Source organism: Anguilla rostrata, chromosome 9 (assembly GCF_018555375.3).
Source record: "Anguilla rostrata isolate EN2019 chromosome 9, ASM1855537v3, whole genome shotgun sequence".
NCBI classification, from domain to species: domain Eukaryota; kingdom Metazoa; phylum Chordata; class Actinopteri; order Anguilliformes; family Anguillidae; genus Anguilla; species Anguilla rostrata.
In genome coordinates, this window is record NC_057941.1 from 16,605,787 (window position 1) to 16,627,305 (window position 21,519).

Genomic DNA, 21,519 nt, shown 5'->3' on the forward strand with positions numbered 1-21,519 from the left:
GGCATGCCTGGGAAGGAGCAGTCCCATGCCGTTAAACAGGTATTATTAATAATAATAATAATAATAATAATAATAATAATAATAATGGGATGCATTGTTATAGCAGCACCACCAGATGGTGCTAGTGTTGGTGCTCCTGTTTGCACTTGCTGTCCAACCGGTTGCAGCACCTGTACTGCTCTATTTTCAATGTTCCTGTGATGGGCCCTGGCCTTCAGCTCCTTCTGCATCAAACCCCTATGCACTCTGCTGGCTCAGCCACTCCATCTGGAACCACTTCAACTGCCAACCCTGCTGTCTATGCACTGCTCACTTCAGCCAGGTCTGTATTTCCCAGCAAGCACGCTGAGATACCGGCCTGGACTGTGGCACCACCAGAGCCTCCCTGCCTCTAACTGAGGAGAAGAGACAACCAGAGGAAGAGGGTGGTGGACAGGTGAGGGAGTGACAGCAGTGGTGTATTCCTCTGAGAGGAAGAGGAAGCATTGTCTGTTCTTTCAGTATTACAGCTCATGTTGTTGATATGTCCTCTTGTATAAGCTCTGCAAACGTGAATTAGTTATGGAAAATTGTACTAATTATAAATAAATGTTAAATTATGAGATTGTGATGAACACAGCCACATCTGAAAAGAGAAAGTCTTATTCATGTTCAAAACAAACAGACTCAGCATCATGTCAAAGACATTGACAGATTAGTGTTACAAAGGACTCACATTTGGGAGGGCACCTCTAAGCCTTCAGTTTGTTGAATTGATACTGATGTAGACTGGAAAGAGCGAACAGCAGGACAAAGAATTACCCCACAGAACAGGAAACAAACAGCTGATTTACTGGCCAAGCACATATGGGTCGCTAACAACAGAATTAATGGGTTTGCTCGATACTAGCAAAACGATGCTGGATGTGATTAATGGTGGACAAGCTTGCCAGATAACAGGTTGAGTGATTAAGTAGGACATTCCTGGAGTTTTGAGAGGGTGACGAATAATGGAAAGGGAAAGTTTGTGGGAGGGTTTGAGGTGCACGATTGGAGTCACCACCTCCTGCACAAGAGGGAATGTGGAGTACTTCTATTGGACAGATGAATTATGCTCACTTCTGCTGTTACAAGGCACTTATGATGTTTCTATGCCAAATAATAACAAACATTCATGAATAACATGCTTCAAAATTAAAATATTCAAATCAAAGTTTGTCATCAAAATGTTACAAACTGAAAAGGCAGCTATTTCCCTCTGATTGTTCTGTAAACACTTCACAGCTAACTCACTGATTTTACATTTGAGACCCTTATGCTGGCCTAAAAAATCTTGGCTGATTGGACTTGGCTGATTGTCCTGCACGTCACCCTCCTGGCACCACTGGCCCCACATAACATGATAAACACATTTAAAGTATGAGTTCCACCACAGATATTACGAGATCAACCAGATGGCAAATCAGATGGAGGTACTGTTTACCTTTTGCTAAAGGTGAAGCATTACAAATTCTACCCCTTGTCATAAACTCCTGTCTTAAAGAAAAACAGAAGACAGATGGAATATGGCAGCCGGCCATCTGGTTAGTTGATCAAAATAGCTGTTGTCGCACCTTATCAGGAAATGGTGAAATAGAATGTGAAGGACCTTTGATTATCTGCAGAGTAAAAGAGAACTATCTTGCTGCAATTTAATGGTTCTGTACTGTATGTCTGTTTGTATGTGCTTCAATTTAAGAAATACTGCCTGTCTGCTCACTTCATTTTGCCTTGGTTCAAAGTTGTTGCTGGTTTGGCTGCCAAAAGATGTTAAATCAAAAACAATAAGCTACTTACTACTACTAACTGTATATTTAGCAACACAGAAAATGTTGTTTTGCATCCAGCTGTTTCAATTATGAGGGTGGAATGGAAGCCATTATCATAATTGAATAATAATTTAATTGGAGTCTTACAATTTCCAAAAATAAAGATTGAAAGTAGCACAAAATGTGGTCGGATGCATTTAATTTCTTTAACGTCTCACCTTTGGAAATAAATTTCAGCTCAGTCACTTTTTTAATCAAACCATATGTGGTTGAATGGTTGAAAAGAGCAGTAGTGGATGTGAGCCTGCACTGTGAAAACATCTTGTTCTCCCAATTATGGTTTCCAGTGGCACTTTTAAATTTGGCCCAGTGTAAAATTCTTAGTTACGTGAATGTGGTAATTTTGGTAATTATAGAGCAATAAAATGTAGTTTACAAAACTAATAATATTTTGTTTGCTGAACGGCACAAAATATAGGTTTATGTAATGTATGTATGATTGCTTTGCCAGCATAAAAGGCTTGTCCCTGGAGGTTAGAATTTATAATCTACAGAACTTTGAACCTTGAAAGTTGAGCAATCTTAAAAGTGCTATTAAATAACATTACTTAAAAAAAACAGTCGGAATGGCAGAATAAATTAATTCAGTATGAAGCTGATCAGAGTTTTTAACATGTAAGAATTAATTAATTTGAATATAATACGTTTTTTACGAAAAGCTGAGGAAAACTCATTGTGACAAATGCAATAAATGAAAGGAAAGCAACCAATGGGTGAAGAGGGCAGTAAGGTAAATGATCAAAGACCGCATCTGGTTGACAAAATCACATCTGCTCTCAAAACACATTCAGATTGGTTAAACTAGGATAAAGATAATATGACTGCATTTTCCATTAATATATTAGTATTCATATATTTAATATATGTTAAATTAATATATTTAATTAAAAGCAATGAGCTGTTGAGTGGTTATGGTTAAGTTATTTTTATGCTTTTATTCACCACTACTGACGTTAGCTCAAGCAATGCTTTTATTTTGGAAGGAAATTGGTAAGAATTCACCGGAAGTTTATACCGGAAGCTCGAGGCCGGACGTATGTTAAATTGTTGCTAGAGATTCACTCCGTTCTCGTGGATGTTCAAAGGTATGATAGTAGTGGATGAAATAGAACGAAAAGCATTACACCATTTCATTTTTTCATCTTAAGCAGTAAGGCCGTCCCCGTTTAACGTAACCCTAAATTTTTGCTCAATTTATTTGCTAGCGAACGGCTAGCACTTTAGCTGGCTAGCGTTAGCTAACTAGCTAGTTGTCTAGCTACATTCGCATGCATTCACATGTTGAAGTCAATGTAACCAACGGTTAGCTATGGTTTAATCCAGTAGCTAAGTGGTTTCGAATAAAAATGTATATATGTAGGATCTAGAAAGCTATAGTTTAGTAGCTAGTTTGCTAACACTGCTAGCTAGCTTGTTTCCCACCTAGTTCTATTTTGCCGGGGTCTTAACGAGTTTACGTTTTGTACCAAATTCGCTAGTTAGCCAACTGTTGGCTTGCAAGTTGCATTGAGATGAACGTCACATAGTTGCTGTGTAGCTGTTATTGTGTAGCAGCTTATTTGAGGATAGCTCGTGCTACTTACCAAACATAACGATAATTACTACTATGGCTTATATTTAGTTAGTAGCATGTCGGCCAACAATTTTTAACCAGGAGACTATTTGCTTTATAACTCTTTAATAGGTTACGTGATTCATGCAGCGATATAGCTAGTTGGGTTAAACGATTGAACGCTAGCAATAGTTGTGTGTTTGCTTCTGTATAGTTACTGTATAATTATGAAGATAAATACATATCGATGTATAATAAGACATGATGTCACTGCCTGTCGCTTTGAAAACAGAAGCATGACTCAGACGACATGTTTGAAGTCCTCGCAATGGTCATTGCTGCTTGCACATGGGCACTAGTTCAGAGCAGGTACTACACCGATGTCCTGAATGGGCTAATGGTGGACGCAAGATAAGTAGAGTGTGTTTGTGCGGCACCGTCTGATAAACTGATGCCCGTGAAGCAGCATTGAAACGGACTGACATGTTTTTATGCTCTTAAATGGTGCTCAACCACTGTGCGAAAGGACAGCCTCTGTTGCTAATATGATGTCAATTAAAATTGACAGCTGTACAAACGAATTAATTATATGTAGCATAATGGTTAGGGAGCTGTGATCAAGGTACTTAACCAGCTGCATAAACTGACTGTATATAAAAAGTCTATACGCTGTTTAACTTGCCTTGGATAACAGTATCAGCTGAACATATTAACTGCAAAGTAATATACTAAAATTAAGCACAAGAAAATTAATAGAACAGATGTTTAATCATTCATAAACCTTCATATAATAGATGCCCACATTGCTTCCTTTGAAGAAATGTCACTAGAACAGGTTTGAATTCTAAATCAGTTTTCAAAACAATATTTGAAATGAAGCCACATTTACGTTAAGGTGTAGTACCACATGGGTACAGTGGCACACTTAACATCTCATTAAACGCTAAGCAACATTTGTACTTGTTTTCAGAACTGAGTAAAATGGTGTGTTGTCCATTTGTGTCTTTTAATGGGATATTTTAATGTATTTGTCTTTTTGCTAAAGAATTACTTTCCTCATCTTGTTTGTTGAAGTTTGTTGAAGTCTCGATCCAGTCAGAGGGAGAGTGGCATTTTTCATAATTGTCACAATAACAGTTACACTTCATATTAAAATAGTCACATCTGTAAATAAAGTTAATAGCATGATGTGTGTATAAGTGTACATAAGTAAAGGTTTAGGTGTTTTTATGCAACTAATCTGCATGGTTGAAATTATATAATAAGTATTGAAACAGAATTTTGACTGTGCTGAAAATAAACTGAAATGTGTGTGTTAGTGTGAGCAGCAAGCAATCGTGTAAATTACTGCTAGAGGTAATGGATGTAATTCATTCATAGAGAGGATGTGTGTGGTTCAGCAGCTGGATGGCTGCTTTCCTGTAATCCTCTTCCCTTTGGGCTGGGATATGACGGTGTAGTGCTTGCTGTGTGCACGCAGATGAGTGGGAACTCGCATGGGAACAAGGAGTTTGACGAGCAGCTGCGGATGCAGCAGCTGTACGGGCTGCGGACGGGGGACGAAGACGACCCCTACACATACACAGACCCCGAGGACGGCACCGTCTACGACTGGGATCAGGACAAGAAGGCGTGGTTTCCCAAGGTAGGCCGGACTTCGGCGACCCTTTACACGAACGCGCCGTCCGCGCCTTCGTCTAGTCTGGGCGATTTTTACATTACGTAACATTACGTTACAGGCATTTAGCCGACACTCTTATCCAGAGTGACTTACACAACCTTTACATAGCATTTACATTGCATCCATTTGTACAGCTGGGTATATACTGAAGCAATGCAGGTTAAGTACCTTGCTCAAGGGTACAACGGCAGTGTCCTTCCTGGGAATCGAACCTGTGACCTTTAGGTTACAAGACCAATTCCTTTCCCATTATATACATACACATTGGGGACCTTTTTTTTTTGAACTACACGGCAGTGTCACTTCTGGTAATCGGAAGTATTTCTAGGGAACAAGAACCTCCTTCCCATTATACTACACTGCCACCCCTTTTTGACTCGCTAGGTCTCCTTTTCCTGGGGCAGATACGGAGATTTCCTGCGGCCTACACGCCACTACGGTTACGGGACGGCGAGTCGACCGTCGCCTGCGCGCGGACGTGCCAGGCGAGCCTGGCGCCGCGCCCAACCCGCCAACCGCGAGCGCGGACACCGCGCCGGGCGGAGATGGAGCCCAGGCCGCGGAGGCGAAAAAGAAGGGAGAGAAACGAAAAGCAGAGCCAGGTACACGCATTACGCAGCGGCGGTGGAGGTGTCACCCAGAGCTGGTCTGCGAAGCAAAACGAAGGAAAAATGGAGAGCGTGGTCTGAAAATGTGATCTTTTTTCCAGGCTGGTTCGACGTCGACAAAGACAAGAACACAAACGTATACGTATCAGGTGAGCTCGCCTCATCGCCAGTGCCGTAGTCTTTAGGTGAGGTAGCCATGCAAGCTAGCGGTCTTACTGAATATCTGACTGCTCTGTAATTGAAATACACGTCATCCCTGTAATTCAGAAATAATTGCCATATGGAAGGGATTATTCTGAGTACTTAGGAACTTAATTCTTAATTTTTCAGTTTTGGTGGATTTGGTGGCATCTGTGGTGACTGGTGGTCACGAAAGTTTGTTTTCACATTCCAAATAGCAGAGTTCCATTCAGAATGAAGCTATTACTAGGAGCACACTGAGTGCTCATTTTTCTTATAATAATCGAGCGGTAGTTTATTTTGGAGAAAGAATTTTGGAATTCTGGAATTTTGGAAAGAATTTTGGTAGTGTATTTTGGAGTTAGTGATAACTAACGGTGTTGTCTGACATGGTAATATTGAACAATTTTAGATGCTTGCTCTTTCCCATTATGCAAGTTCCTGTGTGTGCACCATAATATTTGAATACTTGGCGGGATTGTTGCACCCGACACCATCAGTAGAAAACAGCATATTGATGAGCAATTGCAAAATGCGAACACAATGAATCGATATTGCTACAAAAATACCAGAGTGAAAAGGTATGAAATATGGCATTTTTTAATATGAAAAATGAAGGATTGACACTTTAAAACGTACTTTCTAGCTTAGTGAAAATCTAGATATCTAAAAGACAAAACCCAACATTGACAGCTAACTCTAAATCTGTTCTGCACCTCCATTAGATCATCTGCTATATATTATTGTTGGCTTTTCAGTGCCATCTAATGGCAGAAACAAAGAATGAAGTTGTATTTTTTACTTTGCACTTGAGGTACGGTTGGGCGCATGTAGCTACAATGACATTCCTGCATCCCACAGTAGCTCACCTTACAGATCTGGAACCGTATTACTCATAACGTTTTGCGCAGTCGCTTTAGCCTGTAGCGTAATAGCCTGGTTTAGGACGGGTCAGTGTTGTTCCAGTATGGGTGTTAATGTGGAGTAGTATTTAAGCATCTACTCTTGTAGGGCATTAGTCTCATCAGTGTGATCTTTTCCCAAGTTTCTTCACTGCTCTGGAAATAGATAAAATAGAAGGAACTGGCAGTTAGGATGTCTCTCTAATCGGATTGGACGGTTTTGGATGTTTCTGTCCAATGACTGGACAGTAAAGGTGTCGGTGTGATGTGACTGGCGGGTGAAGGGTGCATTCCTCTCCTCCAGGCTTGCCTCTGGATGTCACTCCCGATGAGTTTGTGGAGATCATGTCCAAGTGTGGCATTGTTATGCGGGATCCTATCACAGAGGAGTACAAGGTGAAGCTCTATAAGGACAACCAGGGCAACCTGAAGGGAGACGGGCTCTGCTGCTACCTGAAGGTGAGCACCTGCGTGTGAGGCTGTGTGCGTGTGTGTGTGTGTGTGTGTGTGTGTGTGTTTCTGCTCTGCGCAGATGACAGTGTCTCTGTGCCTGCGCTCTCCTGCAGAAGGAGTCGGTGGCCCTGGCAGAGCGGCTCCTGGATGAGAGTGAGGTCAGAGGCTACCAGCTGCATGTGGAGGCAGCGCGCTTTGAGCTCAAGGGCGAGTACGACGCCAAAAAGAAGAAGAAGAAGAACAAGGAGTATCGCAAGAAGATGCAGCAGCAACAGAAGTACATCCCTCGCCCCCTTCTGAGTCATTCATTTACCCTCAGCCAGTCCTTAGAGATGCACTTATACACATACAGTACATTACATTCATTTGGCAGACGCTTTTATCCAAAGCGACGTACAAGAAGTGCATTTTCATGATCGTAGACAACTGCTGAACACGGGTTCAGTAAGGTACAATTACTTATTTTGTACAGCTATTTCTAGCCGAGAACAATGAACACTATCCTGGTCTAACATCTGCAAAGCCAAACTAGGCAGAAGATTAAGCTAGAGTATTAGGACAAATACAATTTACCAAGAAGTGCAGGGAATGGGGCAACATGTAACAAGTGACAGGAAATAGTCTGAAGAGATGAGTCTTCAGGCCACGGCGGAAGATGGATAGTGAGGGGGAGGTTCGGAGAGGGACGGGGAGTTCGTTCCACCACTGGGGAGCTAGGGTGGAGAAGCTCTGTGATCCCTTTGGGCGGGTGGGAGGGGTTACAAGACGCCCTGCTGCTGCAGAGCGGAGTGGTCGAGCAGGCACATAGAATTGAGTCATGTCCTGCAAGTAGATGGGGGCTGTCCTGTTGGATACACATACACATATACACATACAGTACATACATCATGACTCTCAGCCAGTCCTTAGAGATGCACTTATACCCATACAGTACATACATCATGACCCTCACCCTGTCCTTAGAGATGCACTTATACCCATACAGTACATACATCATGACTCTCAGCCAGTCCTTAGAGATGCACTTATACCCATACAGTACATACATCATGACCCTCACCCTGTCCTTAGAGATGCACTTATACCCATACAGTACATACATCATGACTCTCAGCCAGTCCTTAGAGATGCACTTATACCCATACAGTACATACATCATGACCCTCACCCTGTCCTTAAAGAGAGATGCACTTATACCCATACAGTACATACATCATGACCCTCACCCTGTCCTTAAAGAGAGATTCACTTATACCCATACAGTACATACATCATGACCCTCACCCTGTCCTTAAAGAGAGATTCACTTATACCCATACAGTACATACATCATGACCCTCACCCTGTCCTTAAAGAGAGATGCACTTATACCCATACAGTACATACATCATGACCCTCACCCTGTCCTTAAAGAGAGATTCACTTATACCCATACAGTACATACATCATGACCCTCACCCTGTCCTTAAAGAGAGATTCACTTATACCCATACAGTACATACATCATGACCCTCACCCTGTCCTCATAGAAAGAGAAAGATATATTCTTGTATTGCCTGTAAATTGCGGCGGTTGTGTGTGGGCGGGGGTGGGGGGTGCTGTTTACCCGCGCGCTCTTCCGCGAGCCCTGACACCTGCTCCTCCGCGCAGGCAGCTGGACTGGCGGCCGGAGAAGAAGGGCGAGGTGCGGAAGAGGCACGAGCGCGTGCTCATCATCCAGAACATGTTCCACCCCAGCGACTTCGAGGTGAGCGCTCCTGTACGGCCCTCGCCTGCGGCCAGCCAGCCAGCAGGGAGCGGAGGAGGGCCTACGCTGGCCTCCTGTCATTCATAGTGTGATTGACAGGGACGGCATGCAGCGAGCTACAACATCTCTGCCTTTGCATTCAAATTTAGTGATGCCACTTTTAGCAGAGAGGCTTATTTCCACCTGCGATCCCAGAGTTTTTCAGAGTCTGTGAAATTAGTTTTGGTTCGCATGCTTAGCAATTGTAGAAGCTTCACTGCAGGCCATAATAAATGGCTTTGGGCGCCACTGGATGTGGCAAAACCACAATTTTGACAAAAAAAACAGAAACCGTGCACTACTGAAATGTAGGCTTTATAGGTTGTGTAAAAGTCATTTAAAAATCACATATACTGCTAGGTATAATTGGAATACTGCTATGTTAAAACATTGAAGAGGACAGATGTGATTTTAACTTCATGTGTAATTACATTCCCTTTCAAAATAGGTAGATCAGAACCCAACTTTAAAGAAAGCCCAAAGTTACTGCAGCCTCCTCCTGTAATACCACAGCCCTCATTGTTGGTATAAACTCATTAAGCCCGGTTTCTTTAAATGCATTTCATTCAGCAAATGACATTGCTGTGATTCCACATACAAAGTCATTAGAAATTCCAGGCATTCCTGCAGTGGTGATTTATATGGCCCATCACCAGGTGTATGTTGCTGAGCGTGTGCATAAATTCCAGCTTGACTGCCAGCCAGCGTGTGGCCGATCTTAGGTAATAAACAGACTCGCGACAGGGAGCTAAAATTCACCTGTGCGGCTAACCCCCCCCCCCCCCTTCCATTTTACAGAGGTCACCGCAGGTTCTCAGTGCTAAATTTCTTTTGTAATCATGCCTCACTTCTGGTTTGACTTGCCATGACTGTAGTGACTTGCCTATCCTCACTGAGTGAACTAGACTTGACGTTCCTGGCTATTGATAACTGATACTTAATGAGAACTGTATCTTATCGAACCTGTGTTCTGTAGTAGGTCCAGTGACCTTCGGTATGCAGTTATCGTATGTGGCTTTGGATAACCGCACACGGCAAATAAAACGCAGTGTAATGTGAAAATTCAGTAGCCAAACACACTGCTGCGTGAGAGAAGCTGTAATATAAATTTGAGGAGATGCAGTTGAGACAGAGGTTTATACTCAGTATTTTAAGTGCTGGCGTGCGGTTGCGTGTTGCCCTGTGTTTGTGAAGCCGGTGCTGGTTGTTCAGAAGCCCCTCTTTCCTCCCTGCTGGGCCGCCGCTCCTCTGTGCGTTTGCTTCCTCGCTGTCTCGTCGGGGCGGAGACCAGGTTGGGTCACATTCCGGCTCACATGGCCGATCGTCGCGAGCGCCGCGGCTGTCAGGAATTCGGGTGGGGCAGAGGAGCCGCGCTCCCGCCTGCCCGTCACGCAGCCGGCGAATTCACCCACAGACGGTGCGCGAGGGACTGCCTTCAGAGCCTGGATTTGGGGCTACATAGGGATTCTGAATTTGGGCTGCGTAATGAGACTGGGCTTGGGAGTGTGTAATGAGACTGAATTTGGGGTCCATTGTGAGGCTGAATTTGGGCTACACAATGATACTAAACTTGGGGTGGATAATTAGACTGAATTTGGACTGCTTAATGAGACTGGACTTGGGAGTGTGTAATGAGACTGAATTTGGTGCGCATTGTGAGGCTGAATTTGGGCTGCACAATGATACTGAACATGCGGTGCATACTTAGACTGACTTTGGGGTGCATTGTGAGGCTGAATTTGGGATCCATTGTCAGGCTGAATTCGGGCTACACCGTGATACTGAACTTGGGGTGCATAATTAGACTGAATTTGGGGCTATGCAGTGACGCGGAATGTGGGTGCTCGTGCCCGCCTGCCTGCCTGTGTCTTGGTCCCGTGTTCCCTGGCTCCCCTCAGGCTGAATGGCAGCCCGCAGGCTCCTGAGTCCCTTGGCTCTGTGCGGAGGCTACAGGCTCCCAGATCTCAGAGTCACGCACTGTGCTTTCACAAGGCATTCCTGAATACCAGCCAAGTGCTTCAGCCCAACATATGTAAAAATACTTAATGACTCTCGGCCCCATTCTCACTCTTGCCACACGCCATTGTTGGTCTATGATACAGGAGAAGAGGATGTCAGTGTTGTCCCAATGTGCAATATAAGATACAGAATGGCAGCCCAATGTTTAATATAAAATACAGAGTGGCAGATGGTCACTGAGCTCCCAGCCCCTAATAATGGGAAGGTCCAATTATTGACCTCTCGAGTACATTGCAGGAAAGTTGTGATGAAGCTTTATTGTGCATTTAATAGCAGCACAAATAAGAAAGGTCTGTGATTCATCCAAGGGAGTCGGAGAAGTGAAACAAGGGAAACTAAAGACCAAATTAGAGCAAAATAAATCAAAACCTGAAGTGAATGGATGGAGAAAACGCAAATTAAAGTCCTACAGCTAGCTAAATAATGAGCTTGCTCTTCTGCTCACTCTAGCCAGTTAGCCTAGCAGTATAAGAATTTACAGAAACATAAAGATAGATGGCTTTGCCTATCTTGTAATGGCAAGGATGGAGGCCCCTAGGTAATGTTAGAGAACTTTTTAACTTGCTCTTTCAGTAAGTGCCAAACTTCACTTCCTAGTTGGCTCACTTGACAAAAAGGTAGGTATCAAAAGTTTACATTTTAATATTCATAATAGTTCCTTGTTGAGAACGTCATTTATAGGTTGCATGTGAATTTGCTGAGGGAGCAGCTGATCAATGGCACTATAATGAAGCTTTGGGTAATCCATTCACAAGCTCTAGTCTGTAACATCATGAATGGACTTCTAAGTCTAAATTGCTTATTACGGTGCTACACCTTACCAGTGACTCACCCGAAAGCCTGTCATAATACTCAAATGAGATACTGCAAAAATCAGAATTTCTCTCTAATGGAATGAAATGTATCTACTAAAATGTGTTTGTTAAAAACCAGTGGAGCAGCAGTCTTTTGTTTGTCTTTTGTTGCTAGGGACGATCCCCGAGTATGATGTCATGCCGTAGCACTGTTATGTAATGTCAAATATTTTGAGGTCACTGTTTTCTTTTGAAGACTTCAGTGCGAACAAAGTGATTGGATTTGGCTTGTTAACAAGCTTATGGTGCAATGCTTGAAGTTCCAATGGTGCTTTTCATAGTTCTGCAGGATTGCATTTTGGAGAAACCTTAAAAGCATAAAAAGCTAGTGCTATTATGCCTGATAAATAAAGACTTGTTCAGTGAGACTGCTTTGATTGCTGGTTGAACCCAATCTACAAGTTCTCCTTATTGTCCTGGAAATTTCCCTGCCAAAGGCGATCACATATATAAATATAATACAAAGTATAATCTTGCTTAGTGATGCGCATAAAAAGCGCCATCCTTTAGTTATTGGGCCCACTCTCAATGCTGGGCCATGCTTCCCACAGACAAGCTAGCGACGTGCCTCTCTTAAATCCTCTTCACATTAAATCCACCCTTCTGTTCTGAAGCGTCAGTAAACTGTGAAAACTCACTTTTTATTCACTTCAACACCTGCTTCAGGGAATTAGCTGCGAAGAGGACTTTGATTGATTCAGTCTGGATATGGAGCCAAGAACGGGCTTTAAAGCAGCCATTGTAGCCCTATTGTTATTCAAAAGGCCTGTTTGTTGTGATTTATTTCTTTGCGTGGTGGAGGCGGGAAAAGTCCCACAGGTTTATTAAAATAAAATGGAAACCTCCGCGACGCCGCGTGTCAGATGGGAGGGATTACCGCGCCCGTCTCACTCCTCCGCCTGCCGGCCTTCCGTCTCTCCTCAGGAGGACCCCCTGGTGCTGAACGAGATCCGCGACGACCTGCGGATAGAGTGCGAGAAGTTCGGCCAGGTGAAGAAGGTCATCATCTTCGACGTGAGTGCCAAAGTCCGGGCGTGGCTTCCGTCCTGCAAATAATGTCCTAAAGGCCGCGGGGGAAAAGCAACGGTCAATGGCTTCTGATAGAAGGACACGCCCGTTCTGTGCTTTTGGCTGGACAGAACGTCAGCGCGTTCGCTGGGCGTCTTGATAAGTCAGAGGCCTTAAGCCTGACGTCCGTGTGTCGCCCCCCCCCCGCCGCGGGGTCAGACTGACCGCCGGATGACCATTCCCTTCCCAGAGACACCCGGACGGAGTGGCCTCGGTCGCGTTCAAGGAGCCGGAGGACGCGGACGTGTGCCAGCTGGCGCTGGACGGGCGCTGGTTCGGGGGCAGGAAGCTGTCAGCCCAGTTGTGGGATGGCGCCACGGACTACCAGGTACAGCCAGCGCTTCAAACCACATCCCTGAAAAATGCTGTCGAGAGGGGTGGGGCTTTTTCAAAAGTGGAAAATGTTCAGATGCGCAGGTATAGTGTATCCTTTACCCGCATGCTGTGTGTACACCAAATGTTTAAGGCAACAACTGAGTGGGCCACTGTACTTTTTTGTGCAGTGCTTTGCTTGGGTACTGATAATGTCTGTTGTGGCATTTGACTTAAATGGAAAGTGTAGTAGTCTCTGCGGTTTGTAACTGCTATGGTTTATTATGTATGTGTGTGTGTGTGTGTGTGCGTGTGCGTGTGCAGGTGGAGGAGACTAACCGCGAGCGGGAGGAGAGGCTGAAAGGGTGGGCTAGCTTCCTGGGGGACGGCAAGGAGAAAGGAGCGGCGGGGGGCGACCCCGCTAAAGACACCAGCGCCGAGGGAGCAGACAAGGGCCCGGCCCAGGGGGACCCCCCGACCGGCACGGAGGAGCCCCCCAGCGCGCCGGGGGCGCCTGCGCCAGAGACGGCGACGGGCGCAGAGGGGGAGGAGGCCGCGGAGTCCGCGGAGTCCCTGGGGAACGGGGCCGGGCCGTCCGAGGCGGCGGAGGCCGACTCCACCGACAGCAGTCTGGCGGGAAGCGATGACGAGTCGTAGTTGCCCCGGATACCCTCCATTTCGTCATTACCAGCTGAGGTGGCCATCGCCAGACCGTACTGCCTGATTGTTTCGTTTTTTGTTCGTTTGTTTGTTTAAATCATGATATCAGTAGAAATTTGGAGGTGCTACCGCTGAAGGACGGAAGACTTATGAACTGTTTGTGAATAGATGAAGGTCGAAGCGGGTCCTCCTGGAGATTTGAATCTTTGGACTGGTCTAACATGCCTTCCCCTTTCATAAAGCTCACCCCGCCTTCCTTCTCATACCAAGACATCGAAATGCTGCGATACACTTGTTTTGCCCCTTTTATACTTAAATAAATCCATAACAAATGAGGGATGGTAGATGTTTTTGTGTCGGACTGATTCATTGTCATTTCGTGTTGTCTGCGTAATGAAGTGGACTGAATGGCCTTGGAAGTTTTAACAAAACGGAATGGGTTATAGTGTCTATAGTCTACGGCATTGTGCGCTGTAAGTGTAAATACTTTGTCTCTCTCACAAATGCAAATTCGGAATTAACAAACAATAATTTTAAGTCCTTAAATTCATTCATTCCAAAAATAGAAGCAAATATGACTTGAGACCAGCTTAATCTGATAACAGTTGTGACTGAAAGTTGTTTTAAATTGATGGAAGTATTCGATCTCAATAAAACAGACCAGTCAACATGCATTTGTTTTATTATTTCACTATTACATTTTCCCTTCCATATGATCTCGTGATGGATTAAATTCATGACTTGAGAACACTTACCAAACTTTGCTGCATCTTCTGAATGCTCGTAATATGCCAGAATTGTTGCACCTCTGCTATTGTATACATGCGCTTCTGTATGACATCCTTATGATAGGGGACATTTTCTAACATGCTATGTAGCTCTTGCTATCAACAATTTGTTTTCACAATTTTTTGTATTGTTCAGTTTTGTAATTCTGAGATGGAGCTTGGTTGAAGAAGCAGGTAATGCCATTGGGTCTGTGTAACCTGGGAAATATGTCAAAAAAATTTTTTCTAAAAGTAATTGTAAATATTGAATCTTTTTCTGGGCATTTTTCAGAGCTAATTAGTGGTTAGAGAAAAGAAATTTGAGAAAACCGACCTTGAGCTAATATTTAATCAGCTAATCAACATCAACCAACAGGAATTTGTTCTTTGGTTTGAATTTGGTCTCCCCCACACGGATTCTAATGTATAAAAAGCAATTGCATTAACATCTCCGTTTTCAATTTTCAAAAAACATGACTCATACATGAATCAGGCGCAAAAAAGGCAGGAATATTGCCAATTGCTATAGAGCAAAAATAAATATGGAATGATGGTATATTTGTTGAATGTCTTGTTATTTATTAAGGTCAAAAACCACTTGGATGACGTTGAGATAAAAAGTAGAATGTAAATGGAATGAAACAGAAACATTCCAACGTTCCAAGCAAGTATTAGGGGTGTGTGTAATTTTGCACATATATTTTAGTGAAAAATATCAAGCTCTTTTCTTCTGAGCAATTGTATTGGTGAGAAATGATATAACTTACACGATTTCTAGCATACACAGTAGTCATACAGAATTTTTATTTTTTTTTAATTTTAAAAAAAATCTTTGCTAATCTTTATCAACGGCATGAATCATTTTAATTTCGGAGGGGGCTGAATATGAATAAGATATTTGAGCAAGTAAAACGTGTTTCAAATGAAATTAGCCAAATTAGGTCGGATCGTAGCCAGGTAGTGTGATTAAATTAAGTGACGCTTTCTATGAAAGTTTGTCATATTGGAGATAGTCATATATGACAGTTCTCGACAGGGAACATGTGACGGGATCGTTGGGGATTTTTTAAAATGGTGTTCAGGTCTAACTGGTTTGAACACATTTTATTTAAAATACTTTCATCTCTTGGAGCTGTTTTGCGTTCTGTTTCAGTATCTAGGTTTTTTACACCACGAAGGCGTGTTTAGGGTTCATACTTCTCCAATCAGCGAACAGACTGGCCTGGGTTTACTTGCACCTTGAAATACTCGAAATTCAACTTCATATGCACCCGCGCGAAGTGTGCGCCGAGGCAGAGCAATTGTAAAGCAACGTATTGGTTAGCAAGAAATGACCGACATCGTCGATCGGTAAATAAGTCCGAATTCCAAGAGTTTATCACTGGGTAAAGCAGGTAAGGTTTTTGAAAATACTAAGAAAATATCATAAATTGTGTGCGTAAGAAAGAAACAGTGAGTTGAGTACAGTGGAAATCGGGCTCATGCTAAGTTATATGCACTGACTCAGAAGAAAACATGAATTAATGTGTGGATGTACGGGTGATTCTCTGACCATATCCGTTAGGCACAGAGCCTAACTATAGATGATTTGAATGGAAATCGCAGCTAGATTTGTCCAATAATTGATTACGGATGTCAGGTTATACAGCGTTATTAAAAATAAATAAATACATGCATAAAAAACAGAATGAAAACGGTCTGTGGTAACTGCAAAAAGAAAATGTCCTTAAATTTTTTAATTGAGATTTTTAGTGTTCTGTACACAGAAGACCGGGTCAGATGACATCAACACAAGAATATTTCTAACCATCCTTTTTACAGCAGTAAATCTTTACTGTCTACATCCAACACTGGTATATTTTACAATTGCTGTGCATCTGTCTCTGGCACTGTAGCATGTAATCCAAGTACAGAAAGACTAATGATTGCTCACAAAACTGTCATGATACCATACAACACGTATGGTGTTAGGGGACTGGTTCACTGGAGTGATTCACAGTCGTCAAATCATTCCTGACTGGGATTTGTTTATACTCCTCTGCCATCAGTGGAGGAAAACCAGTGGCGGGTTTGATTCAGCCAGAGAGAATGAGTAGCCTATTGCATGCCTGTTGGATGAACGAGAAACCTCTCTTGGGATTTACCCCGCTGGCCGGTGTTTCCGCAGGACCCGCAGCGGCTCAGCGATGGAGGAGAAGCCTGGCAGCCCCGCGGCTGTGAGGGCGGAGGAACAGTCGCAGAGCGTGCTCTTCACCTACTTCCAGGGTGACATCAACAGCGTGGTGGACGAGCACTTCTCCCGCGCGCTCAACAAGGCCAACAAGCCGAAGGACCTGAGCACCAAGAATAAGAGCAGCCGACGAAGCCCCAAAACTGGTGAAGGGCGGACGCTCGCGCACACACACACACACACACACCTGTACATAAGCACCCAGATATAAGGATATGCATATGCATGTGTGCACACATAGGCAGACGAAAATGCATGCATGTACATGGATGCACTCACGAATGCACTCGTATATGCACAGGTACGCACTCGGGCGCATAGCCAGCGTGATTATGTTCATGTGTTACAGAAGCGCTCGCTCCGGCTGCGGCTCTGGGCCCGGCTCCAGGGCAGTGGGTCTTCCCGGCCCCCGGCTGGTCCGAGCCGGACTTCCCCTCCGGCTCCCCGGGTAGGATCCAGCTGTCTGGAGCTGATGACCTGCACTCACCTCAGGGGGTGATCACGGGCCCCAACGGCCAGCCGTCTCCCCTGTGGCCCTTCTCTCCTCGGCCCGGCACCGGTTTCGGGATCCCCGGGATGGTGTACTCCCAGCCCGTGTCAGCTGAGGGGCCTGCGGGCTCCGAGCGCCAGTACACCAGCTCCTTCCTCAACCTGCTGCAAAGTGACCGGCCGGTGGCGGGCGCCGCAATGGGCTCTGCTTCCAAACCAGAGCTCGCTCAAGCCTGGAGCCCCTCTACTGCGTTCAGAGAGCCTCTGGGACCTGGAATCGGCCTTGATGGTACCGCTCAGTTTTTCTTCCTCTCCTGCTGTGATAACACTGCCTTTACCACTCAACACTGACAGCTGTCACAATAACACTGCCTTTACCATTCAGTACTGACAGCTGTCATGAAAACACTGACTTTACCATTCAGTACTGACACCTGCCATAACACTGACTTTGTCATTCAGTGCTGATTCTTGCCATTATAATACTGCTTTTACCAACTGATGCAAAGCTAAACTGAATTATCGGTACCACTATCCTGTATTCAAAAAAAAATCAGTTGGTACGAAATTGTCTTGTCTTCCAAAATTGCTTCATTAAGATGTTGAAGATGTTAATATTAATCTGTTAAAACCTGGCTGGCCTGCTGTATGACAGGTCTGAACCAAGGCCTCAGATTTTGTAGATTTCTTTCCCTTACCCTTTGAAATAACTCCATCCAGGCTCACAATGGAAGGACCAGCAAATGTCTGTGGTTTAGTGATACCAGAAGGAAACAGATGGCTCGTGGCATTCTCACCCTGTAGCACATTTTGTAACATGCTTAATTCTAGGTGAAGATGAATAATTATGTGGCAAGAATTAATAGCAGCTTGGGGAGAGCACACTGATACCATCAGCAAAGTATGAAATTATGAATCATTTATATCCTAAAAAATGCACATGTGCATTTTTTAGAAGCAGAAAAATTCAGCAGTACTGTAATTTGGCTCAGACTAATGTTCCTGCTTGTTGTGCTCTCTTAATCAATCTTAATTGATTTGTGAATAGTATGCAGGTTTAGCAGGTTTTGCTTTCTTTTGCTCTTTTAGGCATACAGGGGCCTGAAAAGAAGAAGGATTTGTACTGGTACTGACAATGCCTGATTGCTGACAGAACAATGCGACTGTCCGCAGTCCTGGGCTTCACTGCACAAAGGCCATATTATAAACACTGTAATCACTGTAGCTCTGTTGAGCTGAAATAAACTAGAGGATCACTAACCTGGACCAATCAACCATCAGTACTTCTCAAAGAAACTCACGCAAACCTCACTCTTCGCAACGTTCAATGCTCGAGATGTGTTGCACATACCTGACTGGCAATTCTTCACTGGGGTTGACTACCAGGAAGAATGATCACGCCTACAGACTTATCAGGTACTTGCTCTTGTTGTGTGGGAGAACCTGTTTGAGAACTGGCTTGTGACACCGAGAGTCACTGTACCAAAAGATGGACGACAATCAAAATGGCAGCAGTGCTGCGCTGTGGAGAAATCAGGTTTTTCCACCCTTGGGGGCCAGAAAGAGTGAGTCAAGCACATCTTCATTCGAAAGATATGCCACCCCTAAGGTTTCTGATCCAACAAGGCATGTCTTACACCATGGAAATCTGAAAAACATGAAGGTCAAAATGGCGGGAAACCAGAAAACATCAGAACCATGAAAAGACTGCAATTATTGCAAAGGGGAATCTGGGAAAAACTTCCAGTCTGTACTGTATGACTTACTTTTGTTCACTTAAAACATATTTTGAAGAAAGAGGCATGCCTTGCCAGGTAATCTTCTGTAAATCGTAGGCAATGCTAATGCACAGCATAGTCATGAATAATGTTATTTTGGAATACCTTGGATGTCATGCCAATGGCTGACTGTTTACAGTTTGGTACAAAATTATGGCAACATATTGATGTTTCCATTATATTTGAGACCTGGATGAGTTTTCTATCAATGTGAATGAGTCCTGCATGCCAACCATGTGTTCCTTTACATTTATGATTATTCAGTATAAACCTTGGTTTTACATATACATTTCTAAGCAATAGCAAAGAGACAATTGTATATGTGAATATGAAATAGTAAATTTAACAGTTTGGTGTAGGGTTTGCTTTGTGCTGTGTTTCATATTGTATGGTCCTGAACCTAAAAACGTAATTTGCTTATGGTGTTAATATTAGAGGGCATTATTCTATGACATGAAGTGGCAGGTTCACATACATACATACCATTTGAACGTATTGCTTTTTCAACTGTGTTATATTGTGCTATTCCGTAATACTCAGGTAACTGCAGAGAAAGGGAGAGAAGGAGAAAGAGAGACCATGGCAGTTTTCTGTACAGTATATTGGTCGGGAAGGGTAGTTAATTTAGCAATTAAAGTGTTTTATGGTGCATTAAAGCATAATTAACTGACCTCTGATGAACAAATTCTTTAATGATAATCAATATCCAAACATAAACTAATATGTGAATATATTTTGAGAAAACCAAAGTGTTCTCCTTTTACATATTATTTTCCCTTTTGATTCTCAATATTCCTTAGCTGAACAATTGTTAATGATTTAATGTTTAGAATAACTGCTGTAGCCCTAGTTTTACTGTGTAGCAGAGCCATGATTTACAGGGTGTGTATGCATGTTCATTCATCTGTAAAGTACTTAAACAGCACTCAGATCAACACAAGGGGCTCAGACCCACACTATGGAGCATGCATATTTACACTGAAGGAAGTAGCAGTGTTCAAGTCATCTTCTCATTCCCTTGATGAGTGCACCACCTTGTGACTAAAAATCTAACCAATCTAAGAAAGAAAATATTGGCAAAAGAAAACAAGATTCATATTTTAGAATCCAGTAGGCCTACCTCTTTTTCAGTTATCCTCATTCCTGGGAGTAGAAAATGAAGGAAAATGATGCCCTAACATTTATAATTTATAATTAATTTATATGCATTTTGTTGAACTGAATGCATTTTGCATTCAGTTCAGCGTTCCCCACTTATCACTTTAAGGTTCACAGTTCCGAAATGGTCCTTTGAAACCAGCAATTGACTAACTGGAATACCAATATTTAATTCCCTTCTTAAGGAGAAGTTCCCGGCCCCACCAATTCTCAGCTCACCAACTGCCACTGGTTAAAACGTACAGTATCATTAAATCAGTAGCACCAGCTGGAGATCCCCAGCTTACCTGCACTCCAGTGCAAGTCTAAGCGGTCTATACTGGGAGCATGTTAAACTGATTTTTGGTCTCAACCTGTTTTCAGTCATTTTCCTTGAATATCAATAGAGTGATAAATGATAATTTATAAGTGATAATAAAATTTGATAAGTGTTAATAAAATGATTTTTATTTACATTGAAAAATTGTGCATATTTTATGAACACTATTTGTGGATGCATGTAGACCTCTTCCTTCACACCCACACTCAGAGAATATTCATGGTAAAGATGTGCAAAGCACAGATTTTTTTTGTTAAGTGATTAAAACTGATTTTTCTAAATTGAATTTATCATTCTGTGTGTTCGGATCGTTGGCATGCTTGTTAACCAAGGAAAAATGATGAAAACAGGTTTCAGCACATTAGCACCCATTATTCGCTTGCTCACCACTAGCCAGTGACTTTTCCAGATCGCACAAGGCAATAGGAGAGTTAGTGCTAGTCAGAGGAAAGGCTTACCTCTTACTGGTGGCTGGAATCCTCTGGTCACCTGGTAAATGCAGAAGTATTTATGGAACTCTGGTCCACCAAAACCCAGCCCCTAGTGGGACAAAGCGGTGTCACACAGCAATGGAATCCTGGTCATACCGGACCATGTACATGTAAATTCTGTTATTAGTACCTTTCTTCCAACAAAGACTTTAGTTGTGCATGTTTACTGCAAAGCTGGTTAAGTATGACATGGATTTTATGTAACTATGAGTAGCTACTGGAAAAATTAATTGAAACAATCACAAACAAAAAATGTTTCCTTCATTGGAGATCCCACTGTTTCCCATTCTATCAAGGAGAGGAGGCACCAGGGATAATTTCTCTTAATGCTGGATAAGCATGATTCACACAATGGAGGCCATAGA

The 21,519-nt window shown here is 43.2% G+C and overlaps 2 protein-coding genes across 2 annotated transcripts; both read left to right on the plus strand.

The window, feature by feature from the left end:
* Nucleotides 1–2,815: 2,815 nt before the first annotated feature.
* Nucleotides 2,816–14,594, plus strand: htatsf1 (HIV-1 Tat specific factor 1). Its single transcript, XM_064349565.1, has 10 exons — nucleotides 2,816–2,932; nucleotides 4,880–5,121; nucleotides 5,465–5,682; nucleotides 5,790–5,837; nucleotides 7,075–7,229; nucleotides 7,337–7,500; nucleotides 8,874–8,970; nucleotides 12,807–12,896; nucleotides 13,141–13,278; nucleotides 13,587–14,594. The coding sequence occupies exons 2-10, from the start codon at nucleotides 4,880–4,882 to the stop codon at nucleotides 13,917–13,919; spliced, it is 1,485 nt and encodes a 494-aa protein (XP_064205635.1). The 5' UTR covers nucleotides 2,816–2,932; the 3' UTR covers nucleotides 13,920–14,594.
* Nucleotides 14,595–15,884: 1,290 nt separating this feature from the next.
* On the plus strand, nucleotides 15,885–20,807 carry si:ch73-52f15.5 (uncharacterized protein LOC100150557 homolog). Its single transcript, XM_064350636.1, has 4 exons — nucleotides 15,885–16,083; nucleotides 16,857–17,065; nucleotides 17,269–17,697; nucleotides 18,498–20,807. The coding sequence occupies exons 2-4, from the start codon at nucleotides 16,876–16,878 to the stop codon at nucleotides 18,539–18,541; spliced, it is 663 nt and encodes a 220-aa protein (XP_064206706.1). The 5' UTR covers nucleotides 15,885–16,083; nucleotides 16,857–16,875; the 3' UTR covers nucleotides 18,542–20,807.
* Nucleotides 20,808–21,519: the final 712 nt, after the last annotated feature.

What these genes read in the sequence shown, in the direction of transcription:
- htatsf1 (XM_064349565.1), top strand. Translation starts at nt 4,880, where the DNA reads ATGAGTGGGAACTCGCATGGGAACAAGGAGTTTGACGAGCAGCTGCGG. An exon ending in CTGGGCGATTTTTACATTAC is followed by an intron (nt 5,122 to 5,464) that starts GTAACATTACGT and finishes TTGACTCGCTAG; the next exon opens with GTCTCCTTTTCCTGGGGCAG. An exon ending in CACAAACGTATACGTATCAG is followed by an intron (nt 5,838 to 7,074) that starts GTGAGCTCGCCT and finishes CCTCTCCTCCAG; the next exon opens with GCTTGCCTCTGGATGTCACT.
- si:ch73-52f15.5 (XM_064350636.1), top strand. Translation starts at nt 16,876, where the DNA reads ATGGAGGAGAAGCCTGGCAGCCCCGCGGCTGTGAGGGCGGAGGAACAG. An exon ending in CCGACGAAGCCCCAAAACTG is followed by an intron (nt 17,066 to 17,268) that starts GTGAAGGGCGGA and finishes CATGTGTTACAG; the next exon opens with AAGCGCTCGCTCCGGCTGCG. An exon ending in ACCTGGAATCGGCCTTGATG is followed by an intron (nt 17,698 to 18,497) that starts GTACCGCTCAGT and finishes TTGCTCTTTTAG; the next exon opens with GCATACAGGGGCCTGAAAAG.